General features: G+C 42.3%; 2 protein-coding genes across 12 annotated transcripts in view; one reads left to right on the top strand and one right to left on the bottom strand.

Annotated features, from left to right (window-relative positions):
- Positions 1-27,243, top strand: part of LOC310671889 (inhibin beta E chain-like) — a 168,432-nt gene that overhangs the window by 18,151 nt on the left and 123,038 nt on the right. The window lies entirely within an intron of this gene.
- Positions 1-27,243, bottom strand: part of R3HDM2 (R3H domain containing 2) — a 130,469-nt gene that overhangs the window by 21,463 nt on the left and 81,763 nt on the right. For 4 of the 11 annotated variants that reach the window (XM_083428208.1, XM_083428210.1, XM_083428205.1 and 1 more), the window contains exons 8-15: positions 24,592-24,732; positions 23,521-23,629; positions 21,100-21,195; positions 17,409-17,440; positions 17,248-17,301; positions 12,056-12,291; positions 4,534-4,694; positions 108-209 (exon numbers count right to left, since the gene is read on the bottom strand). In XM_083428208.1, coding sequence (XP_083284334.1) covers positions 108-209; positions 4,534-4,694; positions 12,056-12,291; positions 17,248-17,301; positions 17,409-17,440; positions 21,100-21,195; positions 23,521-23,629; positions 24,592-24,732 — 931 coding nt within the window. The remainder of the gene's footprint in view (positions 1-107; positions 210-4,533; positions 4,695-12,055; positions 12,292-17,247; positions 17,302-17,408; positions 17,441-21,099; positions 21,196-23,520; positions 23,630-24,591; positions 24,733-27,243) is intronic. The other 7 variants (XM_083428207.1, XM_083428206.1, XM_083428215.1 and 4 more) reach the window with 3 other exon arrangements.

Here is a 27,243-nt window from a genome sequence, read left to right as displayed (position 1 = left end):
GAGAAAGAGAGAGAGAGAGAGAGAGAGAGAGAAAGAAAGAAAGAAAGAAAGAAAGAAAGAAAGAAAGAAAGAAAGAAAGAAAATCTAAGAAGTTGGGTTTTTAATACCATATTGTACTGCTGGGGTGGAGAGACTGGCAGGAGGACTTGGGGGCAGGAGCTTGGAGAGTACTGAACAGGCTGCGGAGAGGGCTGCAGAGCCGGGACTGGCTAAGAGTAGAAAAGGAAAGGAAAGGAAGAAACAGGCATAAGGAAGCAGGGGGTGGGGGGAGAGGAAAGGAGAGGGCAAGGGCAGAGGGAGAAAAGGCAGAACAAGGTTAGTCATTATACATAAAGACATAAGAGGTCTGAAAAGATACCACCAGCTACTGAGCTGGCTTTCCATCTGCTTTAGAGAAAAAGAAAAACCAAGAAATAGAAGCTCTGGAAGACTTCAGCCAAGGGGGAACGGCAACAGGAATAGCAAGATGCCGAATACCAGTTTCTGAGAACTCTGACATCAACATGCATTTCAATGCAGGTGCCTGGTAGCCCTTGCAGCCTTAAAAGAAACCTGCCCTGCAACTGGCAAGGCTGTAAAGATTAGGAAACAGGACTCTGCTTTTAGCTGCCTCCTAAGTTTTACAAATCCTGCCAACCTAGCAGTTCGAAAGCATGTCAAAGTGCAAACAGATAAATAGGTACCACTCCGGTGGGAAGGTAAACGGCATTTCCGTGCGCTGCTCTGGTTCGCCAGAAGCGGCTTAGTCATGCTGGCCACATGACCCGGAAGCTGTCTGTGGACAAACACCGGCTCCCTCGGCCTATAGAACGAGATGAGCGCACAACCCCAGAGTCGGTCACGACTGGACCTAATGGTCAGGGGTCCCTTTACCTTTAAGTTTTACAAAAATAGCGTATGATTTAAAAAAGATGAAAATCTTTGTCCTGATCACATAAATAATGTAAAGTAAGTATTTTATTGTTCTAGGTGGCAAATTCTGGAAAATACACAATTCGTCAAGGTGGAGCACACTGGACATATTTGCACATCATGGTAAACCACAATTTAGAGTGACATAAATGAGCCTTGTGCACATTGTCTCCACATACCCTATCCTCCTCCTGAACAGCTGGAAGGAGTATGGACCACTTTTGCTTAACAACAGTTTGTTGTTTCGCCTGAAGTGACAGATTGTGGATAATATTCAGGCAGGTAGCCATGTTAGTCTGATGCAGAGACCAACTAAGTTTGTTCTTGCTATAAGCTTTCGTTTGCATGCACACTTCTTCAGATAACTGTGGTTAATTAAATTTTGTTTAGAGCAAAAAAAAAAAAAAAAAGTGAACCCATGCTACACTGGAGGAGACAGGAGTGAGCCCAAGGCCTGAATAGGCTTGTTCACATCATACAAAACTATGGATAGTGTGACATAGCCATTCACTAGTCTTAAACCAAAACCGGATAAGCCAATTTATCTAAACTGCTAGTTTTGGTTTTCCAGTAATCAGAAAGCAAAGGGGGAAATAATAACACTAAGCTCTGAGGATGCTTCCAGAAGCAAGGGAGGACAAATGGAGCCGAGGAACTCCTAAGGAGATGTCTGCCAACTATGGGATCTCCAAGGAGGACATAATGTAGCCCCTGTCCCTTGTAGTGGCAAGGAATGTCACCCCGCCACTTAACAACAACATCATGGTGTTTAAAAACTACATGATCTTAGTTTCCTCTCCTAGTTAGAAATGTGAAGACCTACAAGTCAGAAAAAGGGGGAAATCCCCCTTCAGACATTGATTCTGATTATTGTCAAGTATACATTATTTACGGGGACGCAGCAGGACATAAAATCTAGCCAACAAATAAGGATGTCTAATTTGACACTTGCTAGGTATGAGGATGAAATAATAGCAACTGCCTCAACAACTTTGTAAAATAGAGCAGACTATCTTCATTTGTCACTGTCCCTTATGTTATGGAGGTGTTATTTTTCTGAGCTTTCCCTGTGAATGCATGTTTCTTCTTTTTCTGCATAACAATGCTGAGGTCTACATACTGTTTCTTGGCCCAATGATTCTATTTTAAATAAGTCTACTCAAAAGTAAGTTACAATAAATTCAGCCTTACTCCCAAGTAGGAGTGCACAGACTGTAGCCAAAGCAGCAGAAAAAATCCCCCATATAAAATTTCACATCTCTTCATGGCCCTGCTAAGGTGAGTCTAACCAACAATTCTTCTGCTTCAAATTACTATCCTTCCTGTAAAATTACTAAATAAAACTATACCTTATGCTACATTTGAGCTAAATTAAAAGGTCTGTCACGTCAAGCAGCAACAGAAAAGAACGATCTGCAAATATTTCAATCCTGCTGCTCTCTGTGGCGACTGAAGGAACGGAGTAGGAAGATGTCCACGTTCCTAAGGACTGAGCAGTTTGGTGCAAACCTACCGCTGAGGAGGAAAGCCAGCGCCTCGTGTGTCTGTCTCAAATTGTTCTGCTGAGGCAGGGGCAGACCTGTTGTGGAACATGCAGAACTGCAAAGCCCCCACCAACACACATTCCAGGCTTTCCAGATGCAAATCACCTTAACACGCATCTGTGAGCATTTTGTTAGGATGAACCTCTGCCCGGTTTTTTTTGGTTTCTTCCAAAGAAGAGAGGCCAGTACCAGACTTTTTAGGGCATCTCCCCACAAGACGCTCTTTGTTTTTGATTTTAAAAATAGTAATTTTAATTAAAGATTTTCTTGGTTTTTTCAGGTTGTAGAGTCTTTTGATGTGAGACATTAATGTTGTATACAATATTAGGCATGGGAAGAACTGAGGGGGGAGACACTCTTTGTGGTTGGGAATAACACATGCCTTAATAATATTCCTGCCTGAAACGATGCCTTATGAGGAACGGCTAAGGGAGCTGGGCATGTTTAGCCTGGAGAAGAGGAGGTTAAGGGGTGATATGATAGCCATGTTCAAATATATGAAGGGACGTCACATGGAGGAGGGAGAAAGGTTGTTTTCTGCTGCTCCAGAGAAGAGGACACGGAGCAATGGATCCAAACTACAAGAAAGAAGATTCCACCTAAACATTAGGAAGAACTTCCTGACAGTAAGAGCTGTTCGACAGTGGAATTTGCTGCCAAGGAGTGTGGTGGAGTCTCCTTCTTTGGAGGTCTTTAAGCAGAGGCTTGACAACCATATGTCAGGAGTGCTCTGATGGTGTTTCCTGCTTGGCAGGGGGTTGGACTCGATGGCCCTTGTGGTCTCTTCCAACTCTATGATTCTATGATTCTATGACATCAGCTGCTTCAAATGATTATATCTCAATGGAATAAGCCAAGATATGAATTGACATTTTGCCCGAGTGTGTAGCCTCTTTGCTCCTTCACAGCACACTTGAACTCAATACGGATGTCTCCACTTAACCAGTGTCCTGCCTCATCTGAACTTGGAAACTATGGTAACCAGCTTTGGAACAAGCCAGGATTCCAAGGTAAGTTCAAACTATAATTTAGGCTTTGTTTTGAAGCTAGGAAACATTGTAGCCCAAATAAATATGGCTGATTAGATCCCTTCAAGCCAAAGACACCCTGAGCTGATTCTCACTGATCACCTCGCCCCTTTTCACAGCAGGAAAAGGCCAACAATGTCAGCCCAATGCAAGAGGTCAGGACAGAGATTGCCCCTGGTGTATGATGTAACCTTCACACCTAGGCATGTCTGTGTGCATGCACACACATAACGGTTTAAGAAATTCCTAATTTCTAATTAGGAATGTGTCCTAATGATATAATTCTATTCCACACATTGTGTCTGGTGTTTTTTTTCTTGTTTTTTCAAGTATTCAAGCATTCTGAAAAAGACTAACTTTCCTTGGAATGAGGAATTTGCAGTGATTGCAAAATTACACATAAATATGGGCAATGGCTGGTGAGATCCAGGAAACCAGAGTGAATTCTAGTGCACGGGGTGGAGGACAGCAAGGATTCATTATCCCTCCCTTTCCCTTCCTCACTGCTAGCAGAACCAGCTTGAATTATTCATCTATTTCACTGTTCTTAGAGCAGAATTCAGGGTCTTTGTTTTCTTTGCAAGTGCAGAATATAAGCAGTTCTGCCTTACAGTCACCCTTTTTGCAGTTGATGCTACTGCATCCCTGCAATGCCACATTAGGACCTCTGCCAGTGGTGGGGAGCAGGTGGTTCTCCAAGTCTGATCAGCCCCAGCCAGCAGGACCAGTTGTCAGTTATGGTTGGAGCTGCAGTCCAAGGGCTAGCTTCCCCATTCCTGATTTAGGCCTACTGAAGCAATGTCGCCCTAAACTGCATGTTGTGGGAAGCCAGGTTTTGCTACCATGACAGAATCCTGTGCTTCAGTTTGATGGGACTGGATGGGAAGGGAGAGATAAAGAAGAACAGTTTGTGTAGATAATTAAAACAACAACAACTCTTTTCTAGCAGCAGTAAGAATGCTCAGGCACATTCTTCTGTTTCTGCTTCCTGGCTAAGGAACCACAAGAAAACATTCCCTAGAACCTGGTGACATTGAACAGTGACTCACCTGTGATATGATGTGATTACTCATTGGCGGCTGTTGCTGGGGTGTGGGTGGAAGTGGTTGCTGTTGCTGCTGTTGTTGCTGAGCAGTGCATGGCAAGAGTCCTTGGCCAGGCTGAGCAGAGAAGACTTGGCTGCAGGCTTCTGGGGTACTTAGTGACAGACCTTCACAAGGAAACAAAATGCACACAACAGATGTTAACAAAAAATGTGCATTACTTCTGAAAGGAGAGGTGTGAGGGTTCAAGCCTGGCTAGAAGAAACACTGTAAGGACTGAAAATCCTTGATGTAAACAAAAATGACTCCGCACATGGTCAGGGGCACCTTTGTCATTGGCCTGGCTAGGCATTTCTACAACAGACTCAGCTGAAGCCTTGGTGCACAACAACCTACTTCTCTTAGTCTATTTTACTTTGTTGCACTGATTTCTGGGTTCTGCTGTTCTTGTGAGCAATTCTGTGCATTTCTGTTATGAATAAATGCATATAAAATAAGAATAAACAACATAAGTAACAATTATAATTAGATAGCATACTGCTGTTTCAATTCACCTAAGACTTTTTTGGATGCAAGACAATGTTAATAATCATTTTTCCATGTACCATCCATTTTCAGAAGTTTCAACACTTGCAAGAAAATGCACTGTATCTCTATAAAAAGGCATTTGTCCACTGTAAGTAGACAAATGCTTTTTCTGTTGGAGAGATTTTCACTCTGTTTCCATGCTTGCCTTATAATGCCCTCCCCTGGCACTTTCTTTTTAAATCTTGAAATTAAAGGAACTTTGGGGGATTTTATGCTTGGTTCAGAACCCACTGACTGAGTTGTCTGAATACTTGATGCAGAAGGCACCTTATTCATTGTCCTCCAGGATGAGCCCCCACTGGAAGAAAAACATGTGGGTGTATCCAGCCAGCAGAGCTATTAGCTAAAATTTTCAAACTCAGCATGAGGGTTTCCAGGGAGCAGGCAGAGGTTCTTGACGACACTGGGATGCCAGGCACAATTCTGAACCTAGTGTTATAGTACACATTGAATTGAGATATTTAGTGTACAATATACTTTCATTTTGCATTCAGAGTTTGTGCTTGATGAGGTTCTACTCTCTGTATTCCTTTGTTGTTTGATACTGGACACAATTCTGAATCAAGATAGTGGACTGAAATATGACTGATCTGACTTTGCCCAATTTAGCATGACAGTTACAAACAGGGTTCCTCAAGGTGTAGAAGGCAGTTGACTCAAGGCTGGTTCAGGTGTTCCCTGGGTCAGGTTGGAGCTTCGGGTTGGGGTGTGTGTGTGTGTGTGTGTGCACAGCTCTCAAACTCACAAATTACACTATCCATTAAAAAACCCATGTTTTTTTAAAAATTGACTTTCCAGACAGCGCCTGCCCTTCTCCACTAGAAATACTGTGAAGCCAAATCCAAGTAAGGACACTGCTTCCAGACACCACAAACCATTTCTGAAATGGAAACGTGTGTGTAATTTTCATTTTCATGACACACTCATACGTACACATGCACACACACTCTCTATTTCAATTTCAGCTTAGCCTGGTTAGCCATTTTTCTATGGCAAGGATAGGGAACATGGTGTGTTCCAGATGCTGTTGCCAACAGCCCAGCCAGCATAGCCAAAGGTAAGGGATAAAGAGAGTTGCAGTTCTATCAATGTCTGGAGGGCCACAGGTTCCCCATTCCTATTGTGCAGGACTATTCTCATTTTCTTCCCGCAATTACTAAAACAAAAGATTCTCAACTATTAAGTGAAGAGTCCACCAAATAAACTGCAAACAGTGTAAAAAGAAGAAGAAGAAGAAAGAGAAGAAACTATATTTACATAAGCAAGTTCAATTTATTCCAGTTAATGTATTTGGTATTTAAAAAAAAAAACAAAAATCCGGGTCAGATTTTCTCTCCCTCTACTCTCTGTTCAGGAATCACTGCTCAAACTAAAATTAGCTCACTATCCATTCTGTATGCAATGAATCTTATAGCACATGTAAACCTAACACTGAGTAGTACTATTTTTATTTTCCTACAGTCATGGGAAAAAGAAAGAATACCCTATTTGAATTCTGTGGTTTTACATATCAGGACATAATAACAGACATCTGTTCCTTAGTAGGTTTTAAAATTAGGTAAATACAACCTCAGATATACAACAACACAAGACACCCTGTCATGATTTAATTAACAATAATGAAGCCAAATTGGAGAAGCCATGTGTGAAAAACTAAGTACACCCTTAATGCTTCCATAGGAATTAAGAGGCTAAGTAGCCCTTGCTTAATTGATCATCAGCAAGTAGGACTACCTCTATAAAAGCTGAAGTTTCAGCAGTTTGCTGGTCTGGAGCATTCAGGTGCGTTTCAGCACAATGCCAAGGAGGAAAGACATCAACATTGCTCTTAAGAGAAGCAACTGTTGCTGCCCATGAAACCTGGAAGGGTTATAAAGCCAACCAACATAATGTCCATCACTCTACTATGTCCACTCCTGGGAAGACTGGCAACTGTCTTGAATATTTTCCTCTTTTGAGTAATCTTTCTCATTGTAGCAGGTTTACGGAGCCCCCGACCCGCCACCGGCTCGCATGAGCCAGCGGTGGAGTGGGGGCTCCATTAAGGTGCTCCCCCTCCCCAGTGGTTCCTGCTTGCCCATGAGCAAGATCAGGATCGCAGCTGCTCAGCTGGGGGAGGTGCAGGCTCCGTCACACTTCTCCCTTGAGGGGGACGGCTGCCGATGGAGCTGGCGGAGGGTGTGGGCTCCGTTAGATCTCCCCCCCCCTCCTCCTGCCAAGGCAGTCATAAGCAATAAATAAAACACATCAAAAAGTACACAAGAAAAACAAATTCCACATAAATCATAAGATATAAATATACAAAAAAATCCTATCAATAACAGCAACAACAAAAACCAACAAAACCACCTAAACAATACCCCTGAATAACCAGATCTTTGTCCAGTTTCACTTATACCAAAATACACTGTCATAGCAAAGGAGGGGGAAGAATTGTGACCGTGAGCAGGCAACAGAAATAAATATGGGCATTTCAGTGCCTGTCCCTGAAGTTCAACTGGAAGATACTTGTAAACAGGGTGAGTACATGGATGGTTGGATATGAATCATTCCCAACAGTGAGAGAGGAGACACAACGCTGCTGTGTTCCACACCCACCCCTTTATTGATATTATTCCAATTTCTGAGCTGAAGAAGAATAATTAGTACATCTGTAAAACCATCATCCACCCTCTGTGCAGAGGAAGATGATTTGGTGATGCTGCGGAGTAACAGAAGGGAGCCTGGAGACTGCAATTCCTTCCATGCCGACATGACTAGGAAAATAGAACAATATGTTTTTCATATAATTAAGATGTATAAGCAGAGAGCTGTATTTTTTGGCTAACTGCAAGGTGATCAATTCAGCATCCTAAGAATTTCTGCCTGCTTTCTCCCTCTCCTTTAGTCATTGAATTATACAGCTAATAAAAAATAATAATCCGTATTATCTGATGACATCTCAGAAGTCAGAGAGATGGAGCAACATTTACAGTAGCTGGGGAAGTGGGGCTGCAGTGTCCATGGCAGGGGAAAGGGAAGCTGTAGTGGAAAAGGCTCAGGGCCCCCTCCGTATCCTTCCCTCTTTTTATTCCCTGGACAAAACTCACGCACAAAATGAAAGTTATTTGGCAACTCAGATCTTGACAACTTAACATATTAACTTAGGAAATTATCCTCCCAGCACAGAATTCTGAGGGAATGGGGTGGGGTGGGTTAAAGTACTCACATGTTATATGGAATGGTGGGAAAACAAAAGTAGAACCAAGTAATTTTGAAGAGTTTGGGAGGGAATAAATTCCACCAATAAAAAAAACAACACACACACACACTTGGATAATGTCAGTGGTGCGATACAGGAAGTTCAATACAACACAGTTCAACTGATGGTACATTCAGATCTGGGCATGAATGAGAATTCAATAGTGCTATGTTTAGCCACTTCTGTCAAGCCTTAAATCAGCTGATATTTTTCATGAATGACACAAAAACTTTGAAGTTAAACACAACATTTTGGACAGGCAACTCTCACCATTTTGTGGCATTTTCTCTTGGGAATTATAGGATCAAAACTGAAATTCATGTATGCAGCTACAGCTGCAGGAATTTTCCCCCAAATGGAAAGAAGGAGTAGTCCTGAAGAGAGAAGAATGGCTACAGAATGGATTATGCAGAAATGGCGAAACTTACCAGAAGAATAAGAAATCAGGACAACAAACTTTTTATAAGGGAATGGAAATGGTTTATTGATTATTTACAAACTATAAACAGATTAAAACATTGGCAGGATTATTGTTATAACTTGCAGCTTCAAAAACATATATGAGAAGAGATGAATAAAAGAATAAGTCAAGATAATTTGGAATATGCAGGGAATGATGAAAATAAATTTAAGGAACCACAGAAAGAGGAAGAAGTAAGTTGAAGTTTGAAATGTTAGAATTATTGTTGAACTATTGTTGAAACATAAATAAATGAAAATTATAAATAAAATTATATATAAAAAAGAGAATTCAAGAGTGCTATGTTTAGCCATGTCTGCAAGCTTTCAATAAGCTAATATGTTTCATGAATGACACAAAAACTTAGAAGGGAAATACAACATTTTGTTGCATTTTTTCAAGACAGAAAAGTCATGAAACTCAATTTTCCAGAAAACTCACTAGGAAGAGTGAAACCAGTTTATATCATTGATTCATCTAGCTCTGCTTTATCTGTAATGAGTGGAAATAGTTCTCCAGGGCTTCACACAGGAATCTATCCTGGGTCTACTCTGACTTGTTGGGGATTGAACCTGGGACCTTCTGCATGCAAAGCTGATGGAAACCTTCTACTAGAGTTTTCTTCTTGTTCTTGTATTGCCTCATCCTGACCACTATCCATTAAAACACCAGTCTTCAATATAAATGGTAAATCTTACTCTTTCATTTCCATCAGGTGCACTCCATCTCCCCTTGCTTAGTTTTCCCCATTACGATGGTGTGGAAATGCTAGTTTCAAAATCACTTTTTATAGTATTAAGGGACTAACAGCTCATTTCGTCAATAATTTTCTTTTCCAAGGTCCACATAACTTTTGCATTTCTCTTGATTTATTGGCCTGTGAGCTGCCTCAAGATGGGAACAATCTATAGTTATTACTGAATTGTGTACTAACTAAAAGAACAGAAGAACCTCAGAATTGAGGGTGCAGATTGAATTCCTCACCAATCCAGGAGAATTATGCAGGGCCACTGTTACTAATACAGCCTTGGCCGTCTTTCTTGTTGGGTGCAACTGCCACTGATGGAAAAAGAACCAGGACTATTCACATGAGTTGCTTATGGAAGGCATAGCTCCTTGACAGACTCATCCAAAACACATGTATCCAGTTAGCACTCACCAGCACTGAGGAGACTTGTAGCATGGCTCAATGTCATCACTTGAGAGGTACTACACTAGTACTCTCTAAAGCTACTGCCTTTCTGCACACACACACACACCCTGTGACTGTCACATACAAAGCAGCTGTGTAAAAAAGAAGTCTACACTGCGACCTGTTTTCCAATGTGAAAACTATTCTATGTAGAAAAGCATCACTGCGAGGAAAAATTCTGCAACTCATCTGCATATCAACATGTGTGCATCTGTCTCATTGAGAATTTGAAAATCCATTAGTTACAGCATCCCAATACTGATGAATGGCAAAGGAGAGATATACTTGCCATAATGACAACCTTACCTGACTTGTAGGTGTCCCGCCCCACCCTGCACAGAAGTGCTTTCCCTAAAACAACCTGGTTGCAGTGCCATCAAGCCTTGAACGGGAGTACCAGACCTCCCAAATCTCAAAGGCAACAGAAGGCTCCTTGGTAGTAAGTGTCCATTTACAGAGGTGACCTAGACACCCTAGACAAGATCAAGCCAAGGGGTGTACAACAGCAATTGGTGGGGCATCACAGAGCATCGCTGCCGCTTACTGAGAGAGGGAGGGGGCAAGGAGCGGACAGTGACAGGAGCATCAGATTGGCTCTGCTGCCACACTTGCACCACACTAAGCTCCCAGCACATTGATCCTTCACCTTTTGGTAAGGGGCAGCAATGTTCAGCAATGGAAAGCCAGGCAAACAATGCTGCCCTCCCCGTGGCACCCTGCTGACTGCTGCTGGGGTGCACATTCATTCTACACTCCATTAAAATCAAAGGGCTTTTCCTCTTTCTTATTTTTGCGGATTGGCTTTGCAGCCAGTATATAAAACAGAACGGTTTATGGGCAATTCAAGAACTCAGGGTGAAGAGGGATAGACAGAAAACTGCTGCTTTGACTGTCACTTTGGTTAACAGAGAATGCAGCATTGAAATCAATAAAATGAAATTTTAAAAGCACATGTAGGGAACTATGAGGAAATTACTACTAGCAACAAATTTAGATGGGATGGTGATGAATGGCTGGAAGGGGAAAGCAAATGGTCTTGAAGCTTTGAGTTTTTATCATTCTGGCCCATATCAAAATTATTACATTTCTCAGTCTTCTTAAGTTCTGAAAATAGGAAAGAATGCAAGAGGCAGGGTCAATAAGGTGCAATTATCATTTAATTAAACTCCAAAGTGTTTTGGCTGCCTTCATAAAAAGGAGACTCATTTCTGCAGTTAGTTAAATAAAAAATACATCATTATGCAGAGGAACAATCAAGTTAGGAAACATGAGAACTAAAACTAGAATTGCACTTCATTGGCCTTGCCTTTGCAACTTTGCCTATAGGATCTTTTTACATATTGCTTTTCACCAAAGCCACAAAGCGGCTTACAAAACAAAAGCATACAACATTAAAACCATAAATTAACTTTTGAGTCTGTCAGCATGTGGCATTAGTTCTTCCTCCCGTATATATTGCTGACAGACTCAAAAGTTAATTTATGGTCAATCCCTGGGATGGTGGCTAGAAGGGAGGAATCATGAAACAATCATACATGGATCACAAGCAATTTCTTGTCAAATCCAGGTGTAATTCTAACCTGGTTGAAATCAATGGTTTTGTCACTGAGCCCAATGACATGAAGATGACTCAACTCACTAGGTAGGATTAGCAGGCACCCAGGACTTAGAAATCTGCAGAGTCATCTGGGTTTATTTCTGGAATGGGAAAATCTTCGCTACCAATTTGTTTCCTCCCCAGTTTTCACTGCTAGCACATTTGCTACCCCACTCCAAGCTGACCACATACCTCACTGAGCTCTATCCTCCTCTCTCGCAGGATGTTTTTTAGGTCTTCTGGCTATATAGTTGCAGAGTAGCACAGGTGCAGCAAAGAATGAGCTGGAGGCCCCTGTCCATCTCTCAACTGACAACAAGAAAGCAACCTCCAGTTCTTTATTGGGCGACAACTAGTTTTAATCCTGGATTGCCCAAAATGGACTCACCACAAGCCACAAGGTTTTCTCTCATTCTAACTGAATGGGGGCAGTAAAGAGGGAAGTGATACCTGGCCTGATAGTCCTGCTGGCACTGCTTCCTTTGCCGATGCCACCGATGCTGTCTCCTCGTGTCAAAATGGAAATGCCGCTAAAGCTGCTAGCTTTGGTGACAGGAGGACGTAGATTGCGAGTAGAGCCATCTGAGTCTGTGCTGCTCCAAGGCCTGGGCTCAAGTGACTTCAGATCGCTCTCGGTGCTGCTCTGGCGGCTGCCCGAGGCCCGGCTGAGCCCATCCCGGTTACCCCTGCAGCAGAGATTACAGCGGTTAACGACACTGAGAGCTAGAAAGGTACAGCATGTCTGGACATTCAAGGCATCAATGTGTTGTTTGTGTTAGAAGAACAGACAAGACAAGCACAAGTAGCTACACTGAGAAGGACCAGCTCAGCGAATACCACCCATCACATGAATTAGCATGGAGGCTGGTGAGTTTTACAGGCAGCTCCTGACAATGTGGGCTGCCACATGTGTAGAATGGTCTGTATCGTAGCTGCTCAAGGCCTACCCAGAAACAGAGATCTAAAAGGCACATTGACCTCCTAAGATACAGATCAGGCAGGGGAAAGAATCTGAATGGTCTTGGTATCTCTTTCTGATCAGGCAGCAGATGAACTGCATCTCTCAAACAGCAGGCCTGGACCAGATTAACCATTGAGCAAGCAGCCTAAGGCCCCAGCAAATGTGGGATCTTCCCTTCCGAGATACATTTATTTGGAAGTTTCCCAATGTAGCACACCTATCCTGCTCCTGGCGCACATCATTTTCAAATATGCCCCAAAACAAAACATGGGACCTCTCTCTCATTACGAGACAAGGAGAAAATAGAAGCCACTGTGAATCCAGTAGAAAGAAGAAAACATCAATGGCTGGCTGTATGGCATGAGAAGATAAAGGAAATTGTAGAACATTTAAGAAGAACAGGATAGATAATAGAGAAGGAAGCTACTTCATTGCAGAGTTACAGAGTGGTATATGTTAGCAGAGTAGAAAGGGACGCCTGTGATCAGAGATGTCTAGTCCTCTGAGAATACAGCTCAACCAGAAGGACCCCCATGCTAAGCACTTCAAAAATAAATGATGTATTTGGCTTTGAGGCTATATTTGTTTATTCTGTGACTAAATTTATATCCCTCCCTTCTTTCCTGAAAAGATGGCATGGGCAGCTAACAACATTAAATCAACAAACAAACAAATATTTGAACATCTATGGTATTTGGATGTCCGTACCCCCTTCCAAAGGACTGCACAAATAAAAATGCCTTTAATTCTGCCTGAACATGGCCAGGAAAGGGAACTGCCTAATCTCCCCAGGAGGGAGCCCCAGAGACGAGGTGCTGCCACCGAGAAAGCCCTGTCTTTGCCAGTCCCAAAAGCAGTGATGTGAGGAAGGCCCCTTCTCCCTTTAATTTTAAACTGTGTGTTGAGGCAGGGACATATGGAAGGAGGTGATTCTTCAAGCGTTGGCTCCCTAGTAATTTTGTGCTTTGTATATGAGCACCGACATTTTAAATTGATCCCAGAAGCTCACCAGGAGCCAGCACAGTGCTCTCAGGTTGGGAGTGTTGAGCTCTCCTCCAGGCACGATCATGTGCTCTAACTTGGCCATATTTGTCCCTAGTTTTGCACCACCTCCGTTCTAGCCATCTACTAGTCCTTTTCATAGCCCAGAGCTCCGCAGAAAATCAAGGGGCTTTCCAGCTCCCATGGACCTAAAGAGGACACAATCATGTTGATGGCTCTCTACATCTCACCATGCCGCAAGCAGAGCAAGGGCCTCAACAACAGCAGCAGCAATGCCAGCTGGAAAATTCCCCGGACCATTCAAGAATATTTCATATTCCACAGGTCTCCAGGGGCAGACCATGCTCAAATCTCCCCCACCCCTGCAGGAAACCAGTCGCTTAAACTTCACAAGGGAGTGATCTATCCATAACAAGGTGATAAGACACCATCTGATCACCACTGAATCACTCCCAACCCATTCCATAACCAAAACAACAACAACAACAACAACAATCAGACTAAATATATGGCCCACGTTCTGTGTTGGACTACTGATGACTTGAGACAACCCTCTGATTGTCATGGCAGCCATGAAGTCCTAAACTGATTTCCAACAGAACAGCTTCCATATGGACACTGAAGTCCTTCATGACCAGCATACTAGGGTTCTACAAAACCACACCAGAATCTGCATCTGCCAGTTCAGGGAGGCTACTGGGCTGCAGGATGGATGATACACCAGCAGCATCCCTATTCTCTATTTTTGGCTAAGTATCAGTCTGCATCTGTATGAGAACTATTTTAATTCTTTTAACATGTGGAATAGTTTTAAATGTTGGTAATGGTTTTTATATATGGAAACAGTGTTTTTTTCCTCAGGGGGTACTCAAGGGTACGCAGTACTGCCCCCTCCCCCCGTTGTTGCTAAAAAGTGTAGCACTTACGGGAACATGGTGAGTAGCGGCACCTATTTTCCTAGAAAAAAAGAACTGTATGGAATGGAACTGTTTTTAAACTTTTCTTGTTTTGTGGTTGTGATTGTTTTATAATTGTAATATGTTTTGTAATTGTAATATTACTGTTACACACCTGGGACCTTATGGTAAAGGGCAACTAAAAAATCTAATAATGTAAATGAATATCAGGTACTGCATCTGTCTCCCAGCTTGACTGGCTTCCTGCTAACACAGATGGAATCGTGGTTAACTACTGTGACACTCCTCTAGACACATACACACAGTTTTGCCCAGTGCTGTATTGAGTACTTGGGCAGGAAGGGCTCAGTCAGATCAGGAAATGTTGAATGAACAAGTTAACAGGAAGTTTAGTTTATTTGCACACTTAACATGATTCCTATAATGAGTTTGATAGAAAGTTAATTCAGGCACAGAGACCTGTCCTACATCTTCCACTGTGAAGACAGGTGCAAGAATTCATTCAGTTACTTTAGCACTCTCTTACTCCCTTGTTGTCCAAAGATCCAACCACCTCCCTGGCCAAGTTCCCACTTCTAATTGCATTTGTTGTCATTTAGTGATTTTTTATTTTTTATTTTTTTTTGCATTCTGTACTGTCGGCTTGCATTTCTCAGTTATTTTCTTGTTTTGTTCTCCTCATTTGGACAAGACTTTCATTTTCTAAAGTCTTCTTCCTTGATGCTGCTTGTTAAGCAAGCCAGAATCCTCCTGACCCTAGTGGTACTTTTCCTAAATTGGGATATACATTCTAGCTGAATTTCTATTATTGCTGCTTTGAACAATTTTATTATGTTTTTAGATATGTTGTAAGCCACCCACAGCGGCTCGGGAAATAGTAATAATTATTATTATTAATTCTCAAGCATTCCAAAGAGATCTGACTCTTTACTTTTCCTCTCAACTTCTTTTTTACCAATCACCTGCTTTTGGGGAAGTTTCCTCTTTTGAAGTAAAATGTAACTGTGTTGGATTTCTTTTGCAATTGTCCACTTATGTATATGTTGAACATGACAGCAATTTAGGCACTGTCTCCATGGACCAGGTCCTGAATTATTTTATTAATGATAAAATTTAAGTCCAGAGTCACACACACACACCTGCCTAGCTGGTTTCATCTCCAACCATTGTATGGTACAGTGTTTTAAGATATTTGGAAATTTAGTGGCACGACAGTGCATCAGGGAGAACATATGACGTGAGTATGAGGTTTTGTTTCTTAGATGTAAAAATGGCAAGGTTGGACTCCAGGTGGCTGAAAAGGTATGAGGTGAAGAAATGTCTGTCCCTACAATGGCCAATTGCATATAAGCCACTGTAGACCAGAACAAGAAATGAAGAAGAGGGGAGAAGTTCTAAAATTTTCAACACTAAGCTGTCAGCTAAGCAACATCCCCTGGAGCATGTTCTTAGCTGCATCCATCCACTTGAAGGGGAGCTACTAAGTCTGTACATGAACTCCTCATCTGTGCTGAGCTCTTGCTTTAGTTAGATCTGCACATACATTAAGGGCAGCAAAGTAGGAAGTCTGATCCATGGGGCACAGTCTGAGCGATGCTACATAAGGATAGTTCGACCTCAAGGGATCATTAAGATTTTTAAAATATTGCATTGAATTGCCTCTTGTTCTGTGGCCAGAAAAGTAGGAGCTCTGTTGATACTGATCAAGAAATGTGCCCTGACATTCCTTTACCTAGGAGCATTTTAAATTACTTTCATGTTAAGCTAGCCCCTGATAACATATTGTTGTACTGAAGGATGAATGGAGAATTAAGTAACTTTCACATCTTTTGAATATCTACCCCACTGAAAAGCCATTTTTATCAGTTTGCAGCATTAGGAGAGAACAAGAGGTAGATCTTGAGCTCTTTTCTGTCTAAGCAGCTGAAGTTTAGGGAAAACTCTGATTACCGCCCCCCCCCCAATAAAGGATTGCTCATTCAGATGCTCTGCTAACATAGAATGTCTTGCTGACTTTATTTAAGGGGTAAAGAGGACCCCTGACTGTTAAGTCCAGTACTTGCACTTTTGGCGTGCTTTCGAACTGCTAGGTTGGCAGGAACACAGACCGAGCAACGGGAGCTCAACCCGTCGTGGGGATTCGAATCACCAACCTTCTGATGGGCAAGCCCTAGGCTCTGTGGTTTAGACCACAGCGCCACCCGCATCCCTGCCTTTATTTACCCACAAGTAATTCAAAGAGAAAATGAATCTCACAACGAGGTTAAAAAAAGGATGGAGAACTTGCAGCTCATGAGTTAGGGATGATGGGAACTGCGGTCTAACAGCATCTGGGAAGACCACAGGTTCCCCATCCTTGGATTGAAGACAGCCAAATGTTCCATGAGATTACGCAAGACTCTATTCTCATAAAGGTTCAATGCATGGTGAAGATGGCTGGATCCAGATTGAAATATTCCCAGTTCTTGCATCCAGTCCCCATGCCTAGCCTCCATCAAACTGCAGTTCTAAGCTCACATACTTGAAAGTGAGCTACAATGAAATAAGTGGAACTTACTTCTTAAGTATATGCGCTTGCACACCAGCAATCTTTTGAATACACCAGTGTTTTAGTTTTATCTGTGTTTGCATGTGTGGGGGAGAGGTTGGACACAAAGTGATGTTACAAAAGATGAGACAATTTGAAGGACTCCACAAGCAGCCATGCATGGTGCAAATTTGCTCTGCAAGACAAATGTATGCAAGAAATCACACAGAGGTACCTAAAGATCTGCCGCCTTTTGTGAGAGCTAGAAGAAAAGCCTTCTTTGGAGAGTCTGTTGGTTAACATCAAAGAAAAGCATTGTTATGGAGTTTCAAGATCCTCTCTCCCTTAAGAAAGCCTGAAGATGGAAGGAAGCATGCATGCATGAGTTGTACTAACCTGCTGTCGTTCAGGAATCCGTTCTGGCCAGACTACCAGCAGACAGAGCCACACAATTTGAAATGGAAACAAAAAGAAGAGCTCTCATAAGATATTTGTCCTGGCAAGCTGAAATCAAGGGGCATCTAGGCACTCAAAAAGAAAGGAGTTCAAGATCCCCTGCTAAAATATTCCTATAATTGCAACTAAGTGCAATAAAAGAGGGAAACCCCATGCAAAGGGGGAGGGGAGCAGGAAGCAAAAGCAAAGGGGTAGAATAAATTATTTTATATCCAATAATTTATAATCCAATATGTTTTGGATCTATCAGGTCCTTCATCAGAAATTTCTTTTTTTTAAACCTTTTTCCGTTACAAAATTGTACAGACGTAAATCATAAAGTATGACATTGCTGAAAAAATGGGTCACTACGTATATTGTTTTACAGTGATTACAGTAAATCAGTTCAATTAATTCTTCAACCAATCAGCTTGGAAAACACAGAATAATAGGAGTGAGCTAATGAGTAGTGCCAGCTTACACTATATTGTAATATATGTTGCGGGTATTTCTCATCCATGTGTTGTTTCATTTGAATATTTAATAAAATCATAGAATCATACCACACAGTGTAAAAATTATCTCCTTTTTTTCCTATATCCTTGCCATCTTCAATTTTTGCAACAACATTTCCATTTTGGCTGTTTGCCAATATTCATTAATTGCAAGGTTTTCCAAGTTCTGTCTGTTACTGTTCTAGCAACTGTTCATAAATGTATAATTAATTCCTTACTTCTTGATTGGTTTTTATCTGAAGTATGTAAGTTAAGTAAGGCTAAAGACGAAGTTAATGGGATTGTCTGAGCTGTAATCTGAGGTATCTCTTTAAAAACTTCCTTCCAAAATAGTTCTATTTGTGGACATTTGTGAAGTACTGTTTTGGAGGACAGGGGGTGGGTGGAGGTGGAGGACTCCCTGGTCCTGAATGGGGTAACTGTGTTGAAGGACCACATGTGCAGCCTGGGAGTCATTTTAGATTCACAGCTGTCCATGGAGGCACAGGTCAATTCTGTGTCCAGGTTAGCTGTCGACCAGCTCCATCTCGTACGGCAGCTGAGACCCTACTTGCCTACAGACTGTCTCACCAGAGTGGTGCATGCTCTAGTCATCTCCCACTTGGACTACTGCAATGCGCTCTACATGGGGCTAACTTTGAAGGTGACTCAGAAACTATAACTAATACAGAATGTGGCAGATAGACGGGCGACTGGGAGCAGCCGCCTGGACCATGTAACACCGGTCCTAAAGGATCTTCACTGGCTCCCAGTATGTTTCTGGGCACAATTCAAAGTGTTGGTGCTGACCTATAAAGCCCTAAACAGCCACAGCCCAGTCACTCCAGGGGTCTTCTGGCAGTTCCCTCATGGCGAAAAGTGAAGTTACAGGGAACCAGGTACAGAGCCTTCTCGGTAGTGGCACCCTCCCTGTGGAACACTCTCCTATTAGATGTTAAGAAGATAAAGAACTACACAACTTTTAGAAGACGTCTTAATGAAGTCCTGTATTGGGAAGTTTTTAATGTTTTAAACATTTTACTATGTTTTTATATGTGCTGTAAGCTGCCCAGAGTGGCTGGGGAAACGTAGCCAGATGGGCAGGATATAAATAATACAGTTGTTGTTGTTGCTGTTGTTGTTGTTGTTAAGTATGTACCTGTAACTTGGCATCCTCTTCAGCATAATTTAACACCTCAGTGTTAAATACCATTCATGCACAATTTTGAGTGAAGTGCCATAATAGTTGCTGACACTGTTTTATATGGTGTTTTTATCTATAAATTGTTTCACTTATCCTCAATGTATATCCCAATTTAGTTCCCACCAACTTTTTAGACTTTGCTGAGGGCAAAATTGGTTCTCAATAAGGGTTCTGTATAAAAGGGAAATTTATCTCTTAGTCATTATACTATCTCTTATTACTATCTATTTATATTCTGTTTGCTTGTGGCATCATTTTTTATTTGTTTATTTGTAATAAATTATCTTAAACAATATCCTAATCCATGAAATTTTGTAATTTTCTAAACCTATTTGCATCTCTCCTACTTTAAGAGGTTGCCCCTTACTATAAAAATCTTTAAAGTAATATAAATAGTTTTCTTTCCATTATATTATCTGTTTTTATTTTGAAATAAAGGATTATGTTGTATCAGAATTATAGGTGGATCCTGGGGATAAAACTTTTGACCAAATTTTCCCATATTCAAAATGATGTGAGTGTATAGGGGTTGGTAAACCAACTCATTGATCAAAGCTTATTTTTCATTAATTCTAATGCCCTTATAGGAACATTATCAATTGCTATATCCCCTGTTGACAACTGGATTCTCTTATTGGATGACATAAATTCCACTATAGGTCTAAGTTGGCTTGCTTCATAATAATTCGGGAAATTTCAAAATGCAGAAGCTCAGTCTTTTGTTATGCTGTCTCTACTTTCTAGTAAAAGGGGAGACAGCATAACAAAAGATTAAGCTTCTGCATTTTGGAATTCCCTGAGGGATCCAAAACGTGTTGGGCTATAAACTACTGGGCATAAAAATATTGGATATTTCCCCTACCTCTTTGCTTCCTGCGCCCCACCCCAATAACTAGTCTCCAACTGAAATGTAAGTATGCTCACTGACCTAGGGAGATCTGTAATTTGATTTATACGTGCAGCTCAAGACACACATTTTTACATAGAACTTATATAGTTAAAAACACCCAATTACTATTAAAAATTAGATATTTGTTTCTCCTTAAAAATAAGGAACAAGTAGTTTACAACCAAAAGGTTAACCATCTTGACAGTTCAGCCCCCTTCATTTTTGCTCTCCCCTTGCTCTCCTTGCTTGTCCTCACTTCCCTGATGCTATTGATTTTTTTGGTCTGATGGTGCTAGCAGAAGACCGGGGGCCCCTTTGGCTCCCAATGGCCCAGTTACTGTGGAGTTACATTGGAGTTTGCCTGCTTTGGTTGACCATCTGAGGTCTAAGGGTATAGTAAAACAATAGACTTTATACAAGAGTGGGGGGAAATTGTGGATTATTATTTTTTTAAGCTAGAGCAACTAACTTGTATTTCTGAGGTTTAAAATATCATTGTAAAACAGCTTCCTTTGATTACGTACGTTCATTTTAGATCCATGCTGGTCATCCAGCAGAGGGTGCATCCATATCCCACCCCCTTTTGTTAATCATTTAATTAAGTAATGTTAATTCAGTATGGACCATTCAAAATGAATTTCAACCTCCTTGACCAACATGGTTGGTATGCCTAACTGCTCAGCATTTAAAAGCAAAAAGTACTGATAGTAAATCAACACAAGATGATTTTAAAATGAATAAACAGAATGTTTAACAACTTCTGAATAGCGCAGCAACGATATCCACAGCCCTGATTGAAGGCAAATGTTGACAGTGCTGGACTGTAGAACCTTTTCTTGGTGACTACTTGGTGACTGTTTAAAATCAAATTAGAACTCATGGTAATGCATGAGAGAAACCTAAAGAAAAAGACAGCTTCATTAAGTATATATTTCTATGAGCCTGCAAATTGTTTGTGGATACTCAATGCTACAACACTGCTGAAGCTAAATAGGCATGAACCTAGACAACTAGAATAGAATATCATGTAGGAGTAGGATTTTTTAAAATGGTATTCATGCTCACCTCTCGTGCAAATATGCGTTCTCTAACCCTTTGATACTCCTCCTCTCGCTCCTCTATGGATTTACTCCTCCGTCCATCTTGCAGTGGGATTCTGATCTAGATTGACAAACAGAATTTACCTTAGTTAAGACCTTAGTATACATTCACCACAGCAGCAAGGAAAAGTATGCAGTGAAGAATTGATTTATGAACACTATAAGCATGTGGGGGGATCACATTGACACAATGCTATGGTGCACAGATTTGCAACCTAAACTGTGCATTCCAGAAGCACATTTCATTTGGCACAACTCTTCCTTTTGAACTAAGAGCATCACTTCCAGTGTGTTGAGTGAGTTAACTTAGGAAATTCTGTGTAAGATGTCACTGCTGCTGAAAAGTACAAATGGGAATTATTTTGCTTCCGAGTATCACAATCAGCCAACATCAATCAATTCCCACTGTTCTGAAACATGCAGTCCACACCACAGGTAGGCACACCTACACAAAAAGGTGATAATGCAAACTGCACTGCTTCCATCGTGACATCTGTCACCTCCCCATTTACATTAAAATTTACCCCTCTTTGTTAGGAGGAAAGGCCAATGTTAAAATATTATTTACTTCTCCATTCACTATTAGGATAGCATACCTGAACAAAAATACCGTATTTTTCGCACCATTGGGCGCACCGGACCATAGGGCGCACCCAGTTTTAAGGGGGGGAAATCAAGAAAAAAATATCCCCCCCCCACAGCCCCAAAGAGCAGCATACAGGCTGCACACAACCTCTCCCTGCCAGAGGGGTTGCGCGCAGCTATGGAACAAGCCAAAGCAGCGAGCGGGATGGATCCCGCTCGCTGTTTTGCCTTCCCCTTTAGCCCCGTGCAGCCTCTCCTTACCGGGAGACGCTGCGCAGGGCTAAAGAAGCCATAGCCCCGTGCAGCCTCTCCTTGCAGAGGGGCTGCGCGCAGCTATGGAAGAAGGCAAGGCAGCGAGTGGGATCCATCCCGCTCGCTGTTTTGCCTTCCCCTTCAGCCCCATGCAGCCTCTCCCTCCCGGGAGAGGCTGCGTGGGGCTAAAGAAGCCACAGCCCCGTGCAGCCTCTCCTTGCAGAGGGGTTGCGCGCAGCTATGGAAGAAGGCAAGGCAGCGAGCAGGATGGATCCCGCTCGCTGTTTTGCCTTCCCCTTTAGCCCCGTGCAGCCTCTCCTTACCGGGAGACGCTGCGTGGGGCTAAAGAAGCCATAGCCCCGTGCAGCCTCTCCTTGCAGAGGGGCTGCGCGCAGCTATGGAAGAAGGCAAGGCAGCGAGCAGGATGGATCCCGCTCGCTGTTTTGCCTTCCCCTTTAGCCCCGTGCAGCCTCTCCTTGCCAGGAGACGCTGCGCAGGGCTAAAGAAGCCATAGCCCCGTGCAGCCTCTCCCTGCCGGAGGGGTTGCGCGCAGCTATAGCACAAGCCTGCATTCGCTCCATAGGATGCACACACATTTCCCCTCAATTTTTGGAGGGGAAAAACTGCGTCCAATAGAGCGAAAAATACGGTAAACCTTGAAAAACAAAAGTTGCTCTTAACTCTTAGCCCCAGCAGTGAAGATTGGTCCTTACCAATGACTTAATCAAGTGAAGGTTTGGTTAATTCAGTTAAACCAGCTAAAGCCTGTAGACCTATTCATTTGTTGGCTTTCTGTTAAGGGTACTTTACATGGATAAAGGCCTGCACAAGGCCAATTGTTGAGGCTGAATTTGAAACAACACTGGAAAACTCCCAGTTTCAATTCTGTGTGCTGACCATCACACCTTGCTGATTTGTTATGTGTCTTCCCTCATACTTTAAAATGTGGCAAAACAACAAGGCAGCTATCAGGTTCTCTTGCATGTCTGTAGAAAAACTCAGTGGCAGAGTATGTGCTTTGTATGCAAAAGGTCCCAATGTCAGTCTTGTCATCTCTAGTTAAAAGGACCAAGTAACAAGTGGTAAGGAAGAGTGCTGCTGCCAGTCAGAGCAGAACAAGTCAGATTAAATAGATCATACTGGACTAGATGGTGTGAGGTATTTTCCTACACTCCTGTGCAATGAAAATTTTACTTACTACATTGTTTTTCTACAGTGCCCTTCCTCAGCAAATCAGCAACAACTATCAACCAGCAGTCTACCCACCTCAAATACATTTTCTTCTAAGTCCCCAAGGACTTAGAAAGCAGTTTTTTACACAGCTATGTAAGCTGTTGAATTTCCCATAGTTCCCGTATGGTGCACTGATCTGTATGCAACAATAGGACACCTCAGCAAAATTGTTTTCCCCCTTTGTTTGAGGGCTCTATAGAGAGAACTGGACACCTAGTGCAGAACAACTGCTATGTTTGTGCACATAAGCCCCAAGAGAGCCCTTGGCATTCACATCACACAAAGACTTAAGGAGTGTGAGATGCACCTCTCTCACCTGATTATCATCTCGATCAATGCTGGCGTCATCTCGTTTGAGGATAAACCTCTGCGGAAACTCAGAGCTCTTCTCATCTTTGATGTGGTCAGAGAACCTTTGTTCAGGGCTGTAATGAAGAGCCAAAGGAGCTTTCATGAGGAAGGGTGGTGAAAAACTAAGGAGACTGAATGCTGTATCAGCACAGCTGGCAACGTTTCCCCTTTTTTAAGGGAAATTCCCTTATTCCAAATAGGATTTCTTGCAAGAAAAGGGAAACATTGACAGCTGTGGGTATCAGAGGAATGCATTCATCATCCCTATCAACCAGGACAGGAAATGAAAGGACTAAGAAAGGCATACAGTTGCAATCGAAATTATCCAACACCCATTGAAAATTGGGTTCATTATCAAAATTTACAGACTTTCAGCTGTTTGCAATGAGCAAAACAAACAAAAGCAATTGAAATACAATGCATGCTTCAAGTGGTTCCCCCAAATTCAGCTGAAATTACAACTTATACAGGCTTCTCTAGTCTCACTATTCACAAGAGCACAAATACACCAGGTGTTGTCTCAAGCATACCTGATGCAATTAATCAAGGGCTTCATTAGTTGCACCAGGTGTGCTTGAGCTGGAACACATGAAATACCTGGACTGGCCAGGGCTTTGCTGAGTATCAAATTTAGCTGCGTGTTAGAAATTATGGCTAAGTCAAGAGAATGGTCCAAAAAGGTAAGAGAAGAGATCCTTGCCCTTCACAAACAAGGAACAGGATACAAAAAAACAGCAAAGGCAAGTGAAGTAGAGACTAAGCCGCAATCAGGAAGCCACCAATTCAAATCTCACATCTGCCAGGAACTCAACAGGAAACCTTGAGCAAGTGATTTTTTCACATACGAATCCTAACAGAAGAAATATGGAAATAATAATACTATCCTGACATACACAAATGCTGTAAACATTACTGAGATCATATGGGAAGAGCTCTGAACATCCAAAAGAGATATATAAATTATAAGTATTAATTTTACTAATTTTATCTCCCTCCCTCCCATCCACTAACTGGCTTAAACCCATTCTTGCCTTACATTCTCGTGTTACTGGTCTTGTTGATAATGACGGCTTTCCCAGTTTGGTCTACGTTGTGGTCCATGCCAAAATAGGCAGCAACCCGGTGTAGAAGCATTCTGTGGTATGAGGTCATTTGGGGAAACTTCTTGAATTGATTGCTGACAGCAGCCAAGTTCAAATGGGGATGGAGAGGGGGGGAAGAAGAGAAGAGAAAATAAGACACACTCTTAAATTTAAGCAAGCATTATCTTAAACTAGAGCCTAGGGCAAGGTGACCTAGTCTCACTGAAATGAAAGCAAGGGTACATGAAAGCCCACAGACTCACGTGTTATCTGCAACTGAGAATGACTTGTAATTTTTAAAAAAGAGTACTTCACTGCTGGCACTGCTATGTAAGGGGCACAGTAAAAAAACAGAAGCACCTAAGGAACCTCTTTAGTGGAATACTGTCTTCCGCAACAAAGCCACGGGCTGAATTCAACATAGTGCAAAGTGGGGCGTTCAATTGGACTTTCCCACATTTCCATTAACTTGTTCTGGGTCCTCCCCCATCCTATAAAGCAGATTTAGGAGGTGCAGGGAGGGACACAGGAGTCGGGGAGGAATGGCCAAGCGTGTGGGCGGATCCCACTCTGCACACCCAACAATCTAGTTGAATCCCACCCAAGACACATGTTTTCAGTGGAACATTTGATTATTGCAATTCAGAACCTAAGATTCAATCACTAGGAGACCCCAGAACTGTGCAAGTTCACTGTGACCAGAGTATAACAATAAGAATTTAACAGATCACAAACTGGTTTTTTCATAGACTGCTAACTGGCACTCCTAAATCTTTTTCTGGACAATCTTGAACATCTGCTACAGGAGTGGGAAGACCTCAGACTTGTGGGATCTATTTTGTTTTCTACTAGAACCCTGGGATCTACCAACCAGAGCCAAATGCAAAGCAATGACTAGGTCAAGCAGACATATGCTAAGAGTTAAGAAACAGGATGCCTCTGAACACAGGCTCAGTCCAGGAGTTTGTAATCAGTTCCCTAATCTAGCTGACAAGAGCTTTCGCTCAAAAATCCACACCAAAAATCAGTCCATCCTCCTATCCAAGAATTCTTTTTCAGCAACCTAATGTAGGTGGGGGAACTTTTCATTGTTGCTACAGGTAGCTCACATCCTATGCTTATTTTATGTACATGATTGCAGCTTTGTGCAGGAAAAATAAAGAGATAAATGGGGAGAGAAGGAAACCCACTCTCCATTTATTTTTTTATTCCCCGAACATAGCTTCCCTGGCTTTAGAAAGGCAGTGAGGTCTGGCAGCGTCAGAGCGAGGTGCCGGGCTTTGGGACGGAACCCTCCTGCCTCTTTCCCAAAGCCTGGCAAGCACTTACCAGGCTTTGGGAAGGTGGCAAGGGGGCTCTGGGACTGGGGCTCGGCCACTTTCGCAAAGCCGGGGAAGCCCAAGATTACAGTTGTGCATTGGTGGGGGTGGGAAATAAATGGAGATTGGGTTTCTTCTCTCTGATTATTTATTTTCACCACTCACACACTCAAAGTTGTGATCATGTTAAGTAAAACAAGCCCTTGTCTCCTTTCCAAAGCTGAGCAAGCAGCCCTCTATCTTGCATATGGGCAGTTGTTGTTGTTGTTGTTGTTGTTGTTGTTGTTGTCATTTACTGAATTTATATACTGTCCCATACCCGGAGGTCTCAGGGTGGTTCACAGAACAAAATCAAAATATAAACGACAAAGTATATAATCAAAATAAAAACAACAACCCAATACCCCCCCCCCCCATTTTAAAAGGGCAAAGGACTTCCTGGCATTTCTGCTTTTACATGTTGACCCCCATAACTGACCCTTCATATAAGATGTGAGTTACAGTGGTACCTTGGGTTAAGTACTTAATTCATTCTGGAGTTCCGTTCTTAACCTGAAACTGTTCTTAACCTGAGGTACCACTTTAGCTAATGGGGTCTCCCGCTGCCGCTGCACAATTTCTGTTCCCATCCTGAAGCAAATTTGGGTTAGCGGAGTCTGTAACCTGAAGCGTCTGTAACCCAAGGTACCACTGTACTTGTATTGTTAATGGGGAGTCAGAGACCCTTGCCAATCTTGCTCTAACACCCCTGCTGAAGATATTCAAGACTGCTCAGAGAAAGAGCTATGGAAACTTAATTGTTTCCATAGTGAGGTGCCCTCATCTCGAACTCCCTAAGATTTGAGAGATTTGGAAATACCTGTTGTTGGTTGGTCCCACAGTAGAAAACAGAATTTTTTATTACCGTGAACTTCAGTTTACAGATTAGGGGGACAACATTCCTGATAGAGATGGCTCCCCCTACTGGAGACAGGCAGGGTCTTCAACTTGCAACATCCTCTCCAGAGGGGAGGAGTCATCCCATCTCTCTAGACCAAGTAGCACAGCGGAAAAACACCTCAACCCTTAAACAGGTGCCTGTACACCAGCCAAATAAATGGGGCGCAGACCTAGAAAGGAAGGACACTCATACACAAAGCATGTGGTGAGGCTAAGGTTACCAGATTTTTTTCAATGAATCCAGAGACACTTTTCAGCTTCAATGGATTTTGTATGGGGACTGATTTGTAAATCCGAGGACTGTCCCTGGAAAACAGGGACGTCTGGTAAGGCAGCAATGCCAAAGGT

The sequence above is a fragment of the Podarcis tiliguerta genome (genome assembly GCF_965153285.1).
Source record: "Podarcis tiliguerta genome assembly, chromosome: 2".
In the NCBI taxonomy this organism is placed as follows: Eukaryota; Metazoa; Chordata; class Lepidosauria; order Squamata; family Lacertidae; genus Podarcis; species Podarcis tiliguerta.
The sequence above is the reverse complement of the archived record's forward strand: the minus strand, read 5'-3'. Positions and strand labels throughout refer to the sequence as shown.